Here is a 20,713-nt window from a genome sequence, read left to right as displayed (position 1 = left end):
AGAGTTCCCGGCCCCACCACCGGGTCAGGCAGCGAGTCCCAGGCTCCCACCGCCCTCTGGGTGCGACGGGGTTGGCTCGAATCGCCGCTCATCCCCTGCAACTGGTTATCCAGCCCCGAGTGAGGAGGAAACGTTCTCTCCTTCCTCAGAATTTTGGGGCCACGGTTACAAAGCAAGATTCCACAAACAGCAGTAATCAAATCTCAATTCGAGCAATGAGGGCAGTGAGATAAATATAGGCCTCAGTAGACTGGGAGGGCTCCCCTCGCACCATGCCCCCCACCCACCCCCTACAGCGCCCCCCCCCCCCCCACCCACCCCACATCTCCCTTCCAGCAATGGTGATGGGATCGTTCACATGCACCTGAGACGTCAGAAAGAGCACCTGGGTTGGGTTTATTGTCTCAGTGTGAAATACGGCCCTCCGACAGTGCGGCGCTCCCTCAGCACTGACCCTCCGACAGTGCGGCGCTCCCTCAGCACTGACCCTCCGACAGTGCGGCGCTCCCTCAGCACTGATCCTCCGACAATGCGGCACTCCCTCAGCACTGACCCTCCGACAGTGCGGCGCTCCCTCAGCACTGACCCTCCGACAGTGCGGCGCTCCCTCAGCACTGACCCTCCGACAGTGCGGCGCTCACTCAGCATTGACCCTCCGACAGTGTGGTGCTCCCTCAGCACTGACCCTCCGACAGTGCGGCGCTCCCTCAACACTGACCCTGCAACAGTGCGGCGCTCCCTCAGCACTGACCCTCCCACAGTGCGGCACTCCCTCAGCACTGACCCTCCGACAGTGCGGCGCTCCCTCAGCACTGACCCTCCGACAGTGCGGCGCTCCCTCAGCACTGACCCTCCGACAGTGCGGCGCTCCCTCAGCACTGACCCTGCAACAGTGCGGCGCTCCCTCAGCACCGACCCTCCGACAGTGCGGCGCTCCCTCAGCACTGACCCTGCAACAGTGCGGCGCTCCCTCAGCACTGACCCTCCGACAGTGCGACGCTCACTCAGCACTGACCCTCTGACAGTGCGGCGCTCCCTCAGCACTGACACTCCTACAGTGCGGCGCTCCTTCAGCACTGACCCTCTGACAGTGCGACGCTCACTCAGCACTGACCCTCTGACAGTGCGGCGCTCCCTCAGCACTGACACTCCGACAGTGCGGCGCTCCCTCAGCACTGACCCTCTGACAGTGCGGCGCTCCCTCAGCACTGACCCTCTGACAGTGCGGCGCTCCCTCAGCACTGACACTCCGACAGTGAGGCGCTCCCTCAGCACTGACACTCCGACAGTGAGGCGCTCCCTCAGCACTGACCCTCCGACAGTGCGGCGCTCCCTCAGTACTGACCCTCTGACAGTGCGGCGCTCCTTCAGCACTGACCCTCCGACTGTGCGGCGCTCACTCAGTACTGACCCTCTGACAGTGCGGCGCTCCCTCACCACTGACCATCCTACAGTGCGGCGCTCCCTCAGCACTGACCCTCCGACAGTGCGGCGCTCCCTCAGCACTGACCCTCCGACAGTGCGGTGTTCCCTCAGCACTGACCCTCCGACAGTGCGGCGCTCCCTCAGCACTGACACTCCGACAGTGCGGCGCTCCCTCAGCACTGACCCTCTGACAGTGCGGCGCTCCTTCAGCACTGACCCTGCAACAGTGCGGCGCTCCCTCAGCACTGACCCTCCGACAGTGCGGCGCTGCCTCAGCACCGACCCTCCGACAGTGCGGCGCTCCCTCAGCACTGACCCTGCAACAGTGCGGCGCTCCCTCAGCACTGACCCTCCGACAGTGCGGCGCTCACTCAGCACTGACCCTCCGACAGTGCGGCGCTCCCTCAGCACTGACCCTCCGACAGTGCGGCGCTCCCTCAACACTGACACTCCGACAGTGCGGCGCTCCTTCAGCACTGACCCTCTGACAGTGCGACGCTCACTCAGCACTGACCCTCTGACAGTGCGGCGCTCCCTCAGCACTGACACTCCTACAGTGCGGCGCTCCTTCAGCACTGACCCTCTGACAGTGCGACGCTCACTCAGCACTGACCCTCTGACAGTGCGGCGCTCCCTCAGCACTGACACTCCGACAGTGAGGCGCTCCCTCAGCACTGACACTCCGACAGTGAGGCGCTCCCTCAGCACTGACCCTCCGACAGTGCGGCGCTCCCTCAGTACTGACCCTCTGACAGTGCGGCGCTCCCTCAGCACTGACCCTCCGACTGTGCGGCGCTCACTCAGTACTGACCCTCTGACAGTGCGGCGCTCCCTCACCACTGACCCTCCTACAGTGCGGCGCTCCCTCAGCACTGACCCTCCGACAGTGCGGCGCTCCCTCAGCACTGACCCTCCGACAGTGCGGTGTTCCCTCAGCACTGACCCTCCGACAGTGCGGCGCTCACTCAGCATTGACCCTCCGACAGTGCGGCGCTCCCTCAGCACTGACACTCCTACAGTGCGGCGCTCCTTCAGCACTGACCCTCTGACAGTGCGACGCTCACTCAGCACTGACCCTCGGACAGTGCGGCGCTCCCTCAGCACTGACACTCCGACAGTGCGGCACTCCCTCAGCACTGACCCTCTGACAGTGCGGCGCTCCCTCAGCACTGACCCTCTGACAGTGAGGCGCTCCCTCAGCACTGACACTCCGACAGTGAGGCGCTCCCTCAGCACTGACCCTCCGACAGTGCGGCGCTCCCTCAGTACTGACCCTCTGACAGTGCGGCGCTCCCTCAGCACTGACCCTCCGACTGTGCGGCGCTCACTCAGTACTGACCCTCTGACAGTGCGGCGCTCCCTCACCACTGACCCTCCTACAGTGCGGCGCTCCCTCAGCACTGACCCTCCGACAGTGCGGCGCTCCCTCAGCACTGACCCTCCGACAGTGCGGTGCTCCCTCAGCACTGACCCTCCGACAGTGCGGCGCTCCCTCAGCACTGATCCTCCGACAGTGCGGCACTCCCTCAGCACTGACCCTCCGACAGTGTGGCGCTCCCTCAGCACTGACCCTCCCACAGTTCGGATTGTGGTGAATCCCTAACCTGACATTGGGATTTGGAGTGCAGTGAGATACCAGCACCTTGCTGGCTCGGTATTGGACCTATGTTGGGCTGCAGCAGATGAGAGGAACGTGGGAGAGTGCGGCACAGTACAGATTCAGGCAGAAAGCACCCCCGACCAAAGCCAACTCATGTTATTATCAATTAAGATTCACCGAAAAATACTTACGATTGATTGTTCAGTCTGAGTGAGGAGGAGGAGAAAGGAAAACGTTAGTTAACCACACGCCAAGCAGCCAGTACAGCATCAATAATCACATTGCTCCGAGCAGAAGCAAGCAGCGTTACCCTGCAGGAAATAGCAAGAACACACAGGCGTTGGGAGGAAGGTCCCTGCAGACAAGGCTCGCACAGGGCAGAGTCAATGTTGGCAGCTGGGCAAAGCCTGTGCCCACCCCCAGCTCCCCCACCCCCTGCCCCAGCAACCCCCCCCCCCCACGAGCAACCGCACCCCCACCCACCCCCCAGCTACCCATCCCCAGCTCCCCCACCCCCTGCCCCAGCAACCCCACCCCGCACCCCCACCCCCAGCACCCCCACCACCCCACCAGCAACCGCACCCCCAACCACCCCCCAGCTACCCCACGCCCCACCACCACCCACACCCAGCTACCACAACCCCACCCAGCTCACCCCCCACCCCAGCTACCCCACCCCCAGCTACCCCACCCACCTCACCCCCCGCCCCAGCTACCCCACCCCCACCCACCTCACCCCCCCACCCCAGCTACCCCACCCCCGACCCAGCTACCCCCCACCCCCTCCTAGCTACCCCGCCCCCACCCACCTCACCCCCACCCCAGCTACCCCACCCCCTGACCGAGCTACCCCAACCCCAAACCCACCCCCCCGCCCCAGCACCCCCACCCCCCCACCAGTAACCGCACCCCCACCCACCCCCCAGCTTCCCACCCCCAGCTCCCCCAGCCCCTGCCCCAGCAACCCCCGCCACGCCCCAGCAACCCCACCCCACACCCCCACCCCCCCAGCACCCCCAACCCCCCCACCAGCAACCGCACCCCCAACCACACCCCAGCTACCTCACCCCCACCACCCACACCCAGCTACCACACCCCCACCCAGCTCACCCCCCACCCCAGCTACCCCACCCCCAGCTACCCCACCCACCTCACCCCCCACCCCCGACCCAGCTACCCCCCACCCACTCCTAGCTACCCCACCCAACTCACCCCCACCCCAGCTACCTCACCCCCTGACCCAGCTACCCCACCCCCTGACCCACCCCCAGCTCAGCTACCCAACCCCTCGCCACAGCTACCACACCACCCACCCCCCGCCCCAGCTACACCACCCACCACCGCAGCTACCCCTGCCCCACCCCAGATTCCCCTCCCCACACCACCCCTCCCCCACCTCAGCTAATGGGAAGGGGTTTGGGTCCATTGGGATTGTGTACAGTGGGAGTGAATGGGAAGGGGTTTGGGTCCATTGGGATTCTGCACAGTGGGAGTGAACGGGAAGGGGTTTGGGTCCATTGGGATTGTGTACACTGGGAGTGAACGGGAAGGGGTTTGGGTCCATTGAGATTGTGTACAGTGGGAGTGAACGGGAAGGGGTTTGGGTCCATTGGAATTGTGCACAGTGGGAGTGAATGGGAAGGGGTTTGGGTCCATTGGGATTGTGTACGGTGGGAGTGAATGGGAAGGGGTTTGGGTCCATTGGGTTGTGTACAGTGGGAGTGAACGGGAAGGGGTTTGAGTCCATTGGGATTGTGTACAGTGGGAGTGAACGGGAAGGGGTTTGAGTCCATTGGGGTTGTGTACAGTGGGAGTGAAAGAGAAGTGGTTTGGGCCCATTGGGATTGTGTACAGTGGGAGTGAACGGGAAGGGGTTTGGGTCCATTGGGATTGTGCACAGTGGGAGTGAATGGGAAGGGGTTTGGGTCCATTGGGATTGTGTACAGTGGGAGTGAATGGGAAAGGGTTTGGGTCCATCGGGTTTGTGTACAGTGGGAGTGAACGGGAAGGGGTTTGGGTCCATTGGGATTGTGCACAGTGGGAGTGAGTGGGAAGGGGTTTAGGTCCATTGGGATTGTGTACAGTGGGAGTGAATGGGAAGGTGTTTGGGTCCATTGGGATTCTGCACAGTCGGAGTGAACGGGAAGGTGGGAGTGAACGGGAAGGGGTTTGGGTCCATTGGGATTGTGCACAGTGGGAGTGAACGGGAAGGGGTTTGGATCCATTGCGATTGTGGACAGTGGGAGTGAAAGGGCAGGGGTTTGGATCCATTGCGATTATGGACAGTGGGAGTGAACGGGAAGGGGTTTGGATCCATTGGGATTGTGCACAGTGGGAGTGAACGGGAAGGGATTTGGGTCCATTGGAATTGTGGACAGTGGGAGTGAATGGGAAGGGGTTTGGGTCAATTGGGATTGTGTACAGTGGGAGTGAATGGGAAGGGGTTTGGATCCATTGGGAATGTGCACAGTGGGAGTGAACGGGAAGTGGTTTGAGTCCATTGGGATTGTGTACAGTGGGAGTGAACGGGAAGGGGTTTGGGTCCATTGGGATTGTGGACAGTGGGAGTGAATGGGAAGGGGTTTGGGCCCATTGGGATTGTGCACAGTGGGAGTGAATGAGAAGTGGTTTGGGTCCACTGGAATTGTGGACAGTGTGAGTGAATGGGAAGGGGTTTGGGTCCATTGCGATTATGCACAGTGGGAGTGAACGGGAAGGGGTTTGGATCCATTGGGATTGTGCACAGTGGGAGTGAACGGGAAGGGGTTTGGGTCCATTGGGATTGTGGACAGTGGGAGTGAACGGGAAGGGGTTTGGGTCCATTGGGATTGTGGACAGTGGGAGTGAATGGGAAGGGGTTGGGGTCCATTGGGATTGTGTACAGTGGGAGTGAACGGGAAGGGGTTTGGGTCCATTGGGATTGTGTACAGTGGGAGTGAATGGGAAGGGGTTTGGGTCCATTGGAATTGTGTACAGTGGGAGTGAATGGGAAGGGGTTTGGGTCCATTGGGATTGAGTACAGTGGGAGTGAACGGGAAGGGGTTTGGGTCCATTGGGATTGTGCACAGTGGGAGTGAATGGGAAGGGGTTTGGGTCCATTGGGATTGTGCACAGTGGGAGTGAACGGGAAGGGGTTTGGGTCCATTGGGATTGTGTACAGTGGGAGTGAACGGGAAGGGGTTTGGGTCCATTGGGATTGTGCACAGTGGGAGTGAACGGGAAGGGGTTTGGATCCATTGGGATTGTGTACAGTGGGAGTGAATGGGAAGGGGTTTGGGTCCATTGGGATTGTGGACAGTGGGAGTGAACGGGAAGGGGTTTTGGTCCATTGGGATTGTGTACAGTGGGAGTGAACGGGAAGGGGTTTGGGTCCATTGGGATTGTGCACATTGGGAGTGAACGGGAAGGGGTTTGGGTCCATTGGGATTGTGGACAGTGGGAGTGACCAATGGCAGAGTGATGGGAATCAGGAGGTACTCGAAAGGCCAGATTTGGAGGAGCGCAGAGATCCCAGAGGGATGTTGAAGATTACAGAGAGGGAGGGTTGTAGGGTCTGGAGGTGGTTACAGAGATGGGGAAGGTTGTCGGGGCTGGAGGAGGTTACAGGGATGGGGAAGGTTGTTGGGGTTGGAGGAGGTTACAGAGATAGGGAGGGTTGTCGGGGCTGGAGGAGGTTACAGAGATAGGGAGGGTTGTTGGGGCTGGAGGAGGTGACAGAGATAGGGAGGGTTGTCGGGGCTGGAGGAGGTTACAGAGATAGGGAGGGTGTAGGGGCTGGAGGAGGGAACAGAGATAGGGAGGGTTGTAGGGGCTGGAGGAGGTTACAGAGATAGGGAGGGTGTAGGGGCTGAAGGAGGTTACAGAGATCGGGAGGGTTGTCGGGGCTGGAGGAGGTTACAGAGATGGGGAAGGTTGTCGGGGCTGGAGGAGGTTACAGGGATAGGGAGGGTTGTCGGGGCTGGAGGAGGTTACAGAGATAGGGAGGGGTGTAGGGGCTGGAGGAGGTTACAGAGCTAGGGAGGGTTGTAGGGGCTGGAGGAGGTTGCAGAGATAGGGAGGGTTGTACGGGGCTGGAGGAGGTTACAGAGATAGGGAGGGTTGTAGGGCTGGAGGAGGTTACAGACAGCGGGAAGGTTGTAGGGGCTGGAGGAGGTTACAGAGATAGGGAGGGTTGTAGGGGGCTGGAAGAGGTTACAGAGATAGGTAGGGTTGTCGGGGCTGGGGGAGGTTACAGAGATAGGGAGGGGGTGTAGGGGCTGGAGGAGGTTACAGAGATAGGGAGGGTTGTCGGGGCTGGGGGAGGTTACAGAGATAGGGAGGCGGTGTAGGGGCTGGAGGAGGTTACAGAGATAGGGAGGGGGTGTAGGGGCTGGAGGAGGTTACAGAGATAGGGAGGGTTGTCGGGGCTGGGGGAGGTTACAGAGATAGGGAGGGGGTGTAGGAGCTGGAGGAGGTTACAGAGATAGGGAGGGTTGTCGGGGCTGGAGGAGGTTACCGAGATCGGGAGGGTTGTAGGGGCTGGAGGAGGTTACAGAGATAGGGAGGGTTGTCGGGGCTGGAGGAGGTTACAGAGATAGGGAGGGTTGTCGGGGCTGGAGGACGTTACAGAGATAGGGAGAGTTGTCGGGGCTGGAGGAGGTTACAGAGATCGGGACAGTTGTAGGGGCTGGAGGAGGTTACAGAGATAGAGAGGGTTGTAGGGGCTGGAGGAGGTTACAGAGATAGGGAGGGTGTAGGGGCTGGATGAGGTTACAGAGATAGGGAGGGTTGTCGGGACTGGAGGAGGTTACAGAGATAGGGAGGGTTGTCGGGGCTGGGGAAGGTTACAGAGATAGGGAGGGGGTGTAGGGGCTGGAGGAGGTTACAGAGATAGGGAGGGTTGTCGGGGCTGGGGGAGGTTACAGAGATAGGGAGGGGGTGTAGGGGCTGGAGAAGGTTACAGAGATAGGGAGGGGGTGTAGGGGCTGGAGGAGTTTATAGAGATAGGGAGGGTTGTCGGGGCTGGGGGAGGTTACAGAGATAGGGAGGGGGTGTAGGAGCTGGAGGAGGTTCCAGAGATAGGGAGGGTTGTCGGGGCTGGAGGAGGTTACAGAGATAGGGAGGGTGTAGGGGCTGGAGGAGGTTACAGAGATAGGGAGGATTGTCGGGGCTGGAGGAGGTTACAGAGATAGGGAGGGGGTGTAGGGGCTGGAGGAGGTTACAGAGATAGGGAGGGTTGTCGGGGCTGGAGGAGGTTACAGAGATAGGGAGGGTTGTCGGGGCTGGAGGACGTTACAGAGATAGGGAGGGTTGTCGGGGCTGGAGGAGGTTACAGAGATAGGGAGGGTTGTAGGGGCTGGAGGAGGTTACAGAGATCGGGAGGGTTGTAGGGGCTGAAGAAGGTTACAGAGATAGGGAGGGTTGTCGGGGCTGGAGGAGGTTACAGAGATAGGGAGGGTTGCATGGGCTGGAGGAGGTTACAGAGATAGGGAGGGTTGTCGGGGCTGGAGGAGGTTACAGAGATAGGGAGGGTTGTCGGGGCTGGAGGAGGTTACAGAGATAGGGAGAGTTGTCGGGGCTGGAGGAGGTTACAGAGATCCGGACAGTTGTAGGGGCTGGAGGAGGTTACAGAGATAGGGAGGGTTGTAGGGGCTGGAGGAGGTTACAGAGATAGGGAGGGTTGTAGGGGCTGGAGGAGGTTACAGAAATAGGGAGGGTTGTAGGTGCTGGAGGAGGTCACACAGATAGGGAGGGTTGTCGGGGCTGGGGGAGGTTACAGAGATAGGGACGGTTGTAGGGGCTGGAGGAGGTTACAGAGATAGGGAGGGTGCGGGGGCTGGAGGAGGTTACAGAGATACGGAGGGTTGTCGAGGCTGGAAGAGGTTACAGAGATAGGGAGGGTTGTCGGGGCTGGAGGAGGTTACAGAGATAGGGAGGGTTGTCGGGGCTGGGGGAGGTTACAGAGATAGGGAGGGTTGTCGGGGCTGGAGGAGGTTACAGAGATAGGGAGGGTTGTCGGGGCTGGAGGAGGTTACAGGGATAGGGAGGGTTGTCGGGGCTGGAGGAGGTTACAGAGATAGGGAGGGTTGTCGGGGCTGGAGGAGGTTACAGAGATAGGGAGGGTTGTAGGGGCTGGAGGAGGTTACAGAGATAGGGAGGGTGTAGGGGCTGAAGGAGGTTACAGAGATAGGGAGTGTTGTTGGGGCTGGAGGAGGTTACAGAGATAGGGAGGGATGTCGGGGCTGGAGGGGGTTACAGAGATAGGAAGGGTTGTCAGGGCTGGAGGAGGTTACAGAGATAGGGAGGGTGTCGGGGCTGGAGGAGGTTACAGAGATAGTTAGGGTGTCGGGGATGGAGGAGGTTACAGAGATAGGGAGGGTTGGAGGGGCTGGAGGAGGTTACAGAGATAGGGAGGGTTGTCGGGGCTGGAGGAGGTTACAGAGATAGGGAGGGTTGTCGAGGCTGGGGAAGGTTACAGAGATAGGGAGGGGGTGTAGGGGCTGGAGGAGGTTACAGAGATAGGGAGGGTTGTCGGGGCTGGGGGAGGTTACAGAGATAGGGAGGGGGTGTAGGGGCTGGAGAAGGTTACAGAGATAGGGAGGGGGTATAGGGGCTGGAGGAGTTTATAGAGATAGGGAGGGTTGTCGGGGCTGGGGGAGGTTACAGAGATAGGGAGGGGGTGTAGGAGCTGGAGGAGGTTCCAGAGATAGGGAGGGTTGTCGGGGCTGGAGGAGGTTACAGAGATAGGGAGGGTGTAGGGGCTGGAGGAGGTTACAGAGATAGGGAGGATTGTCGGGGCTGGAGGAGGTTACAGAGATAGGGAGGGGGTGTAGGGGCTGGAGGAGGTTACAGAGATAGGGAGGGTTGTCGGGGCTGGAGGAGGTTACAGAGATAGGGAGGGTTGTCAGGGCTGGAGGACGTTACAGAGATAGGGAGGGTTGTCGGGGCTGGAGGAGGTTACAGAGATAGGGAGGGGTGTAGGGGCTGGAGGAGGTTACAGAGCTAGGGAGGGTTGTAGGGGCTGGAGGAGGTTGCAGAGATAGGGAGGGTTGTACGGGGCTGGAGGAGGTTACAGAGATAGGGAGGGTTGTAGGGCTGGAGGAGGTTACAGACAGCGGGAAGGTTGTAGGGGCTGGAGGAGGTTACAGAGATAGGGAGGGTTGTAGGGGGCTGGAAGAGGTTACAGAGATAGGTAGGGTTGTCGGGGCTGGGGGAGGTTACAGAGATAGGGAGGGGGTGTAGGGGCTGGAGGAGGTTACAGAGATAGGGAGGGTTGTCGGGGCTGGGGGAGGTTACAGAGATAGGGAGGCGGTGTAGGGGCTGGAGGAGGTTACAGAGATAGGGAGGGGGTGTAGGGGCTGGAGGAGGTTACAGAGATAGGGAGGGTTGTCGGGGCTGGGGGAGGTTACAGAGATAGGGAGGGGGTGTAGGAGCTGGAGGAGGTTACAGAGATAGGGAGGGTTGTCGGGGCTGGAGGAGGTTACCGAGATCGGGAGGGTTGTAGGGGCTGGAGGAGGTTACAGAGATAGGGAGGGTTGTCGGGGCTGGAGGAGGTTACAGAGATAGGGAGGGTTGTCGGGGCTGGAGGACGTTACAGAGATAGGGAGAGTTGTCGGGGCTGGAGGAGGTTACAGAGATCGGGACAGTTGTAGGGGCTGGAGGAGGTTACAGAGATAGAGAGGGTTGTAGGGGCTGGAGGAGGTTACAGAGATAGGGAGGGTGTAGGGGCTGGATGAGGTTACAGAGATAGGGAGGGTTGTCGGGACTGGAGGAGGTTACAGAGATAGGGAGGGTTGTCGGGGCTGGGGAAGGTTACAGAGATAGGGAGGGGGTGTAGGGGCTGGAGGAGGTTACAGAGATAGGGAGGGTTGTCGGGGCTGGGGGAGGTTACAGAGATAGGGAGGGGGTGTAGGGGCTGGAGAAGGTTACAGAGATAGGGAGGGGGTGTAGGGGCTGGAGGAGTTTATAGAGATAGGGAGGGTTGTCGGGGCTGGGGGAGGTTACAGAGATAGGGAGGGGGTGTAGGAGCTGGAGGAGGTTCCAGAGATAGGGAGGGTTGTCGGGGCTGGAGGAGGTTACAGAGATAGGGAGGGTGTAGGGGCTGGAGGAGGTTACAGAGATAGGGAGGATTGTCGGGGCTGGAGGAGGTTACAGAGATAGGGAGGGGGTGTAGGGGCTGGAGGAGGTTACAGAGATAGGGAGGGTTGTCGGGGCTGGAGGAGGTTACAGAGATAGGGAGGGTTGTCGGGGCTGGAGGACGTTACAGAGATAGGGAGGGTTGTCGGGGCTGGAGGAGGTTACAGAGATAGGGAGGGTTGTAGGGGCTGGAGGAGGTTACAGAGATCGGGAGGGTTGTAGGGGCTGAAGAAGGTTACAGAGATAGGGAGGGTTGTCGGGGCTGGAGGAGGTTACAGAGATAGGGAGGGTTGCATGGGCTGGAGGAGGTTACAGAGATAGGGAGGGTTGTCGGGGCTGGAGGAGGTTACAGAGATAGGGAGGGTTGTCGGGGCTGGAGGAGGTTACAGAGATAGGGAGAGTTGTCGGGGCTGGAGGAGGTTACAGAGATCCGGACAGTTGTAGGGGCTGGAGGAGGTTACAGAGATAGGGAGGGTTGTAGGGGCTGGAGGAGGTTACAGAGATAGGGAGGGTTGTAGGGGCTGGAGGAGGTTACAGAAATAGGGAGGGTTGTAGGTGCTGGAGGAGGTCACACAGATAGGGAGGGTTGTCGGGGCTGGGGGAGGTTACAGAGATAGGGACGGTTGTAGGGGCTGGAGGAGGTTACAGAGATAGGGAGGGTGCGGGGGCTGGAGGAGGTTACAGAGATACGGAGGGTTGTCGAGGCTGGAAGAGGTTACAGAGATAGGGAGGGTTGTCGGGGCTGGAGGAGGTTACAGAGATAGGGAGGGTTGTCGGGGCTGGGGGAGGTTACAGAGATAGGGAGGGTTGTCGGGGCTGGAGGAGGTTACAGAGATAGGGAGGGTTGTCGGGGCTGGAGGAGGTTACAGGGATAGGGAGGGTTGTCGGGGCTGGAGGAGGTTACAGAGATAGGGAGGGTTGTCGGGGCTGGAGGAGGTTACAGAGATAGGGAGGGTTGTAGGGGCTGGAGGAGGTTACAGAGATAGGGAGGGTGTAGGGGCTGAAGGAGGTTACAGAGATAGGGAGTGTTGTTGGGGCTGGAGGAGGTTACAGAGATAGGGAGGGATGTCGGGGCTGGAGGGGGTTACAGAGATAGGAAGGGTTGTCAGGGCTGGAGGAGGTTACAGAGATAGGGAGGGTGTCGGGGCTGGAGGAGGTTACAGAGATAGTTAGGGTGTCGGGGATGGAGGAGGTTACAGAGATAGGGAGGGTTGGAGGGGCTGGAGGAGGTTACAGAGATAGGGAGGGTTGTCGGGGCTGGAGGAGGTTACAGAGATAGGGAGGGTTGTCGAGGCTGGGGAAGGTTACAGAGATAGGGAGGGGGTGTAGGGGCTGGAGGAGGTTACAGAGATAGGGAGGGTTGTCGGGGCTGGGGGAGGTTACAGAGATAGGGAGGGGGTGTAGGGGCTGGAGAAGGTTACAGAGATAGGGAGGGGGTATAGGGGCTGGAGGAGTTTATAGAGATAGGGAGGGTTGTCGGGGCTGGGGGAGGTTACAGAGATAGGGAGGGGGTGTAGGAGCTGGAGGAGGTTCCAGAGATAGGGAGGGTTGTCGGGGCTGGAGGAGGTTACAGAGATAGGGAGGGTGTAGGGGCTGGAGGAGGTTACAGAGATAGGGAGGATTGTCGGGGCTGGAGGAGGTTACAGAGATAGGGAGGGGGTGTAGGGGCTGGAGGAGGTTACAGAGATAGGGAGGGTTGTCGGGGCTGGAGGAGGTTACAGAGATAGGGAGGGTTGTCAGGGCTGGAGGACGTTACAGAGATAGGGAGGGTTGTCGGGGCTGGAGGAGGTTACAGAGATAGGGAGGGTTGTAGGGGCTGGAGGAGGTTACAGAGATCGGGAGGGTTGTAGGGGCTGAAGAAGGTTACAGAGATAGGGAGGGTTGTCGGGGCTGGAGGAGGTTACAGAGATAGGGAGGGTTGCATGGGCTGGAGGAGGTTACAGAGATAGGGAGGGTTGTCGGGGCTGGAGGAGGTTACAGAGATAGGGAGGGTTGTCGGGGCTGGAGGAGGTTACAGAGATAGGGAGAGTTGTCGGGGCTGGAGGAGGTTACAGAGATCCGGACAGTTGTAGGGGCTGGAGGAGGTTACAGAGATAGGGAGGGTTGTAGGGGCTGGAGGAGGTTACAGAGATAGGGAGGGTTGTAGGGGCTGGAGGAGGTTACAGAAATAGGGAGGGTTGTAGGTGCTGGAGGAGGTTACACAGATAGGGAGGGTTGTCGGGGCTGGGGGAGGTTACAGAGATAGGGACGGTTGTAGGGGCTGGAGGAGGTTACAGAGATAGGGAGGGTGCGGGGGCTGGAGGAGGTTACAGAGATAGGGAGGGTTGTCGGGGCTGGAGGGGTTTACGGAGATAGGGAGGGTTGTAGGGGCTGGAGGAGGTTACAGAGATACGGAGGGTTGTCGGGGCTGGAAGAGGTTACAGAGATAGGGAGGGTTGTCGGGGCTGGAGGAGGTTACAGAGATAGGGAGGGTTGTCGGGGCTGGGGGAGGTTACAGAGATAGGGAGGGTTGTCGGGGCTGGAGGAGGTTACAGAGATAGGGAGGGTTGTCGGGGCTGGAGGAGGTTACAGGGATAGGGAGGGTTGTCGGGGCTGGAGGAGGTTACAGAGATAGGGAGGGTTGTCGGGGCTGGAGGAGGTTACAGAGATAGGGAGGGTTGTAGGGGCTGGAGGAGGTTACAGAGATAGGGAGGGTGTAGGGGCTGAAGGAGGTTACAGAGATAGGGAGTGTTGTTGGGGCTGGAGGAGGTTACAGAGATAGAGAGGGTTGTAGGGGCTGGAGGAGGTTACAGAGATAGGGAGGGTGTAGGGGCTGGAGGAGGTTACAGAGATAGGGAGGGTTGTCGGGACTGGAGGAGGTTACAGAGATAGGGAGGGTTGTCGGGGCTGGGGAAGGTTACAGAGATAGGGAGGGGGTGTAGGGGCTGGAGGAGGTTACAGAGATAGGGAGGGTTGTCGGGGCTGGGGGAGGTTACAGAGATAGGGAGGGGGTGTAGGGGCTGGAGAAGGTTACAGAGATAGGGAGGGGGTGTAGGGGCTGGAGGAGTTTATAGAGATAGGGAGGGTTGTCGGGGCTGGGGGAGGTTACAGAGATAGGGAGGGGGTGTAGGAGCTGGAGGAGGTTCCAGAGATAGGGAGGGTTGTCGGGGCTGGAGGAGGTTACAGAGATAGGGAGGGTGTAGGGGCTGGAGGAGGTTACAGAGATAGGGAGGATTGTCGGGGCTGGAGGAGGTTACAGAGATAGGGAGGGGGTGTAGGGGCTGGAGGAGGTTACAGAGATAGGGAGGGTTGTCGGGGCTGGAGGAGGTTACAGAGATAGGGAGGGTTGTCGGGGCTGGAGGACGTTACAGAGATAGGGAGGGTTGTCGGGGCTGGAGGAGGTTACAGAGATAGGGAGGGTTGTCGGGGCTGGAGGACGTTACAGAGATAGGGAGGGTTGTCGGGGCTGGAGGAGGTTACAGAGATAGGGAGGGTTGTAGGGGCTGGAGGAGGTTACAGAGATCGGGAGGGTTGTAGGGGCTGAAGAAGGTTACAGAGATAGGGAGGGTTGTCGGGGCTGGAGGAGGTTACAGAGATAGGGAGGGTTGCATGGGCTGGAGGAGGTTACAGAGATAGGGAGGGTTGTCGGGGCTGGAGGAGGTTACAGAGATAGGGAGGGTTGTCGGGGCTGGAGGAGGTTACAGAGATAGGGAGAGTTGTCGGGGCTGGAGGAGGTTACAGAGATCCGGACAGTTGTAGGGGCTGGAGGAGGTTACAGAGATAGGGAGGGTTGTAGGGGCTGGAGGAGGTTACAGAGATAGGGAGGGTTGTAGGGGCTGGAGGAGGTTACAGAAATAGGGAGGGTTGTAGGTGCTGGAGGAGGTTACACAGATAGGGAGGGTTGTCCTGGCTGGGGGAGGTTACAGAGATAGGGACGGTTGTAGGGGCTGGAGGAGGTTACAGAGATAGGGAGGGTGCGGGGGCTGGAGGAGGTTACAGAGATAGGGAGGGTTGTCGGGGCTGGAGGGGTTTACGGAGATAGGGAGGGTTGTAGGGGCTGGAGGAGGTTACAGAGATACGGAGGGTTGTCGGGGCTGGAAGAGGTTACAGAGATAGGGAGGGTTGTCGGGGCTGGAGGAGGTTACAGAGATAGGGAGGGTTGTCGGGGCTGGGGGAGGTTACAGAGATAGGGAGGGTTGTCGGGGCTGGAGGAGGTTACAGAGATAGGGAGGGTTGTCGGGGCTGGAGGAGGTTACAGGGATAGGGAGGGTTGTCGGGGCTGGAGGAGGTTACAGAGATAGGGAGGGTTGTCGGGGCTGGAGGAGGTTACAGAGATAGGGAGGGTTGTAGGGGCTGGAGGAGGTTACAGAGATAGGGAGGGTGTAGGGGCTGAAAGAGGTTACAGAGATAGGGAGTGTTGTCGGGGCTGGAGGGGGTTACAGAGATAGGGAGGGTTGTCAGGGCTGGAGGAGGTTACAGAGATAGGGAGGGTGTCGGGGCTGGAGGAGGTTACAGAGATAGTTAGGGTGTCGGGGCTGGAGGAGGTTACAGAGATAGAGAGGGTTGGAGGGGCTGGAGGAGGTTACAGAGATAGGGAGGGTTGTCGGGGCTGGAGGAGGTTACAGAGATAGGGAGGGTTGTCGGGGCTGGGGAAGGTTACAGAGATAGGGAGGGGGTGTAGGGGCTGGAGGAGGTTACAGAGATAGGGAGGGTTGTCGGGGCTGGGGGAGGTTACAGAGATAGGGAGGGGGTGTAGGGGCTGGAGAAGGTTACAGAGATAGGGAGGGGGTGTAGGGGCTGGAGGAGTTTATAGAGATAGGGAGGGTTGTCGGGGCTGGGGGAGGTTACAGAGATAGGGAGGGGGTGTAGGAGCTGGAGGAGGTTCCAGAGATAGGGAGGGTTTTCGGGGCTGGAGGAGGTTACAGAGATAGGGAGGGTGTAGGGTCTGGAGGAGGTTACAGAGATAGGGAGGATTGTCGGGGCTGGAGGAGGTTACAGAGATAGGGAGGGGGTGTAGGGGCTGGAGGAGGTTACAGAGATAGGGAGGGTTGTCGGGGCTGGAGGAGGTTACAGAGATAGGGAGGGTTGTCGGGGCTGGAGGACGTTACAGAGATAGGGAGGGTTGTCGGGGCTGGAGGAGGTTACGGAGATAGGGAGGGTTGTAGGGGCTGGAGGAGGTTACAGAGATCGGGAGGGTTGTAGGGGCTGAAGAAGGTTACAGAGATAGGGAGGGTTGTCGGGGCTGGAGGAGGTTACAGAGATAGGGAGGGTTGCATGGGCTGGAGGAGGTTACAGAGATAGGGAGGGTTGTCGGGGCTGGAGGAGGTTACAGAGATAGGGAGGGTTGTCGGGGCTGGAGGAGGTTACAGAGATAGGGAGAGTTGTCGGGGCTGGAGGAGGTTACAGAGATCCGGACAGTTGTAGGGGCTGGAGGAGGTTACAGAGATAGGGAGGGTTGTAGGGGCTGGAGGAGGTTACAGAAATAGGGAGGGTTGTAGGTGCTGGAGGAGGTTACACAGATAGGGAGGGTTGTCGGGGCTGGGGAGGTTACAGAGATAGGGACGGTTGTAGGGGCTGGAGGAGGTTACAGAGATAGGGAGGGTGCGGGGGCTGGAGGAGGTTACAGAGATAGGGAGGGTTGTCGGGGCTGGAGGGGTTTACGGAGATAGGGAGGGTTGTAGGGGCTGGAGGAGGTTACAGAGATACGGAGGGTTGTCGGGGCTGGAAGAGGTTACAGAGATAGGGAGGGTTGTCGGGGCTGGAGGAGGTTACAGAGATAGGGAGGGTTGTCGGGGCTGGGGGAGGTTACAGAGATAGGGAGGGTTGTCGGGGCTGGAGGAGGTTACAGAGATAGGGAGGGTTGTCGGGGCTGGAGGAGGTTACAGGGATAGGGAGGGTTGTCGGGGCTGGAGGAGGTTACAGAGATAGGGAGGGTTGTCGGGGCTGGGGGAGGTTACAGAGATAGGGAGGGTTGTCGGGGCTGGAGGAGGTTACAGAGATAGGGAGGGTTGTCGGGGCTGGAGGAGGTTACAGGGATAGGGAGGGTTGTCGGGGCTGGAGGAGGTTACAGAGATAGGGAGGGTTGTCGGGGCTGGAGGAGGTTACAGAGATAGGGAGGGTTGTAGGGGCTGGAGGAGGTTACAGAGATAGGGAGGGTGTAGGGGCTGAAGGAGGTTACAGAGATAGGGAGTGTTGTTGGGGCTGGAGGAGGTTACAGAGATAGGGAGGGTTGTCGGGGCTGGAGGGGGTTACAGAGATAGGGAGGGTTGTCAGGGCTGGAGGAGGTTACAGAGATAGGGAGGGTGTCGGGGCTGGAGGAGGTTACAGAGATAGTTAGGGTGTCGGGGCTGGAGGAGGTTACAGAGATAGGGAGGGTTGTAGGGGCTGGAGGAGGTTACAGAGATAGGGAGGGTTGTCGGGGCTGGGGGAGGTTACAGAGATAGGGAGGATGTCGGGGCTGGGGGGGGGCGGTTACAGCAATGGGGAGGGGGTGAGAACATTGACCAATTGAAAGGGCAGCAGGAGAATTTTACAATGGGGGAGTCGGTGAGGATCAGTGAGCTGGGCGAGGGGTGGTGGGCGCCCATTCGGACATGGGGGGGGGGGGGGGGGAGGTAAGCGGAGTTTGTGGGGGAAGGCCTCTGAAAGGGGTGGTAAAACTGGGTTGAGTGGTGGTCGTCTGGGCAGGGCGAAGTGGACGGTCAAAAGGGACAGGCCACCCGAGATGTGGCCACCTGCTCGGTAACCCCTGGCTTCGGAGTGGCTGCGGGAGGCGTACTCTGGGCGTTGAGGGGAGTTGGGGTCAGGGGAGGAGGGCATCTATTGAGAGAACGTCACCGCGCCCACCAACCGGGTCACTCCCTCAGCCCCAGCTACAGGCCGGCGGCCGATCTGCTCAGAGTGAGCCCTTCCTGCGAGACGGGGATGGGGGAGAGAGAGAGAGAGAGACCTCGCTCGTCACGCGGCCAGGACGTCACCATACTGACCGACGCCCTGGCGGAGCTAGGAGGCGGGGACGGGCGGACTTACGGCCAATGTCGAGAACCCTCGGTGAGCGGACGGTGTCACGCGGCGGGCCTGTGGAATCGAGAAAGAGAATGAGGGTTAGCGCCAGAGGAGACGAGGCTCTCCCAGAGACCCCCAGGCCGCCCGTACTTGCCCCCCGCCCGGCTGACCCGCTCTGGCCCCCCACCCCCCCTCCCCGACCCGCTCTCCTCCAATCAGAATGTAAACGGACATGTCAACGTGCCACACTGTAACGATGGCGTCCGGTCTGACAGTGGCTGTGGGGCCACCGTTACAGACCACTCACTTGCACGACAAACTAGAAGAATAACCTTTTAAACAAACTCCCTAAACCTCTCCATCTCTCTTCAAAACACACGTTTCTGTCCTAATCTAACACGTCCTTACTTTGGGTAATGTTATACCTCAAGTGTAAACACCGCTCTGAAGCATCATGGGAATATCCTAGTCGGTGGTACAGAAATGCAGATTGTTGCTGGTTAAGGGACACGGAACAAAGATACGGAGTTAGATCAGCCATGATCTCATCCACCCGGAAAACAGGCTTGAGAGGGGCTGAATGGGCCTCCTCCTGTTCCTGTGTAACAGGCTGGAGAGGGGGGCTGAATGGGCCTCCTCCTGTTCCTGTGTAACAGGCTGGAGAGGGGCTGAACGGGCCTCCTCCTGTTCCTGCGTAACAGGCTGGAGAGGGGCTGAATGGGCCTCCTCCTGTTCCTGTGTAACAGGCTGGAGAGGGGGGCTGAATGGGCCTCCTCCTGTTCCTGTGTAACAGGCTGGAGAGGGGGGCTGAATGGGCCTCCTCCTGTTCCTGTGTAACAGGCTCGAGAGGGGCTGAATGGGCCTCCTCCTGTTCCTGTGTAACAGGCTCGAGAGGGGCTGAATGGGCCTCCTCCTGTTCCTGTGTAACAGGCTCGAGAGGGGCTGAATGGGACTCCTCCTGTTCCTGTGTAACAGGCTCGAGAGGGGCTGAATGGGCCTCCTCCTGTTCCTGTGTAACAGGCTCGAGAGGGGCTGAATGGGCCTCCTCCTGTTCCTGTGTAACAGGCTCGAGAGGGGCTGAATGGGCCTCCTCCTGTTCCTGTGTAACAGGATCGAGAGGGGCTGAATGAAATGAAAATGAGATGAAAATCACTTATTGTCTGTCACAAGCAGACTTCAAATGAAGTTACTGTGAAAAGCCCCTAGTCGCACATTCCAGCACCTGTTCGGGGAGGCTGGTACGGGAATGGGCCTCCTCCTTCCCTGTGTAACAGGCTCGAGAGGGGCTGAATGGGCTCTTCCAGTTTCTGTTTTAGAAACAGGAAGCGGAGCTGAATGGGCCTCCTGATGGGTAATTCACTGATGACTATCCAGTATTGAGCAAAATATTCCAGTTCTCAAGCCTGAAATTTCCAGAGACACATTCCACTGAGAGCGGAACCTGGGTGTGGTTCCCTGGCCCTTTAAATGGGAGCAGGGGAAGGGCAGGAAACCCTGTCTCTTTCAGAGAATATCCTGCAGGGTCCTATCCCTTAAAGGAACATGCTACCCACGTTCTCGCCTCTTAAAGTAGGCACGTTAATTTGTGGAAACTAACTCTTTAACAGTGAAGGTCGGGGGGGGGGGTCACTGACCTTTAAGAAAGCAGGCTGGTGGGGAGAGGAAGGTCACTGTCCATTTAAGGGAGCAGCCTGGTGGAGGGAGTGGGGTCACTGCCCCTTTCGGAGAGCAGGCTGGTGGGGAGAGGAGGGTCACTGCCCATTTAAGAGAGCAGGCTGGTGGAGGAAGGTCACTTTAAGAGGGCAGGTTGATTAGAAGAGGGTCACCGTCCTTTTAAGGGAGCAGCCTAGTGCTGGAGAGGGGCGGTCACTGCCTCTTTAAGAGAGGAGGTTGGTTGGGAGAGGAAGGTCACTGTCCCTTTAAGGGAGTAGCCTGGTGGTGGGAGTGGGGTCAATGCCCCTTTAAGAGAGCAGCCTGGTGGGGTTACTGTCCCTTTAAGAGAGCAACCTGGTGCATAGTGGGGTTACTGTCCCTTTAAGAGAGCAGCCTGGTGGGGTTACTGTCCCTTTAAGAGAGCAACCTGGTGCATAGTGGGGTTACTGTCCCTTTAAGAGAGCAGCCTGGTGCATAGTGGGGTTACTACCCCTTTAAGAGAGCAACCTGGTGCATAGTGGGGTTACTGTCCCTTTAAGAGAGCCGGCGCCCGGACTGAAGGTGACCTCCGGGACGCTCGCTGATGCGCTGTCCCCGGAGCCGCCCCGGTTACCTGGGCCGAGTGTTTGAGTGTCCTCCCGGCCGCTGCGCTCGCCCATCGCCCCGCCGCCATCATCATCATCATCTTCATCACCCCTTTCCGCCCGGGAGCCCACTGAGCATGCCCGGCGCCACGCCCTCTGGGTCTTGTAGTCCAGCTTTGCGCCTACAAGTAATCACGTGATACCCGCGCATGCCCGGTGCTATGCCCTCTGGGATCTGTAGTCCAGCATTGCGCCTACAACTTATCACGTGGACTGATAACTGCGCATGCCCGGCATCATGTCACTGCCGTCCGCCTCTTTAGCCCCACAATTGATCACGTGTGCCGAACTG

At 59.4% G+C, this 20,713-nt stretch overlaps 1 protein-coding gene across 3 annotated transcripts in view; it reads right to left on the bottom strand.

Moving 5' to 3' along the window:
* idh3g (isocitrate dehydrogenase (NAD(+)) 3 non-catalytic subunit gamma) overlaps nucleotides 1-20,511 on the bottom strand; it is an 86,599-nt gene extending 66,088 nt beyond the window's left edge. The window contains exons 1-3 of one of the 3 annotated variants that reach the window (XM_072487917.1): nucleotides 20,391-20,511; nucleotides 18,149-18,196; nucleotides 3,217-3,231 (exon numbers count right to left, since the gene is read on the bottom strand). In XM_072487917.1, coding sequence (XP_072344018.1) covers nucleotides 3,217-3,231; nucleotides 18,149-18,196; nucleotides 20,391-20,468 — 141 coding nt within the window. In that variant the 5' untranslated portion in view covers nucleotides 20,469-20,511. Of the gene's footprint in view, nucleotides 1-3,216; nucleotides 3,337-18,148; nucleotides 18,197-20,390 lie in introns of all 3 variants that reach the window. The other 2 variants (XM_072487919.1, XM_072487918.1) reach the window with 2 other exon arrangements.
* Nucleotides 20,512-20,713: the final 202 nt, after the last annotated feature.

The sequence above is a fragment of the Scyliorhinus torazame genome, chromosome 22, assembly GCF_047496885.1.
Source record: "Scyliorhinus torazame isolate Kashiwa2021f chromosome 22, sScyTor2.1, whole genome shotgun sequence".
NCBI classification, from domain to species: Eukaryota; Metazoa; Chordata; class Chondrichthyes; order Carcharhiniformes; family Scyliorhinidae; genus Scyliorhinus; species Scyliorhinus torazame.
This window is presented reverse-complemented; position numbering and strand designations above follow the sequence as displayed.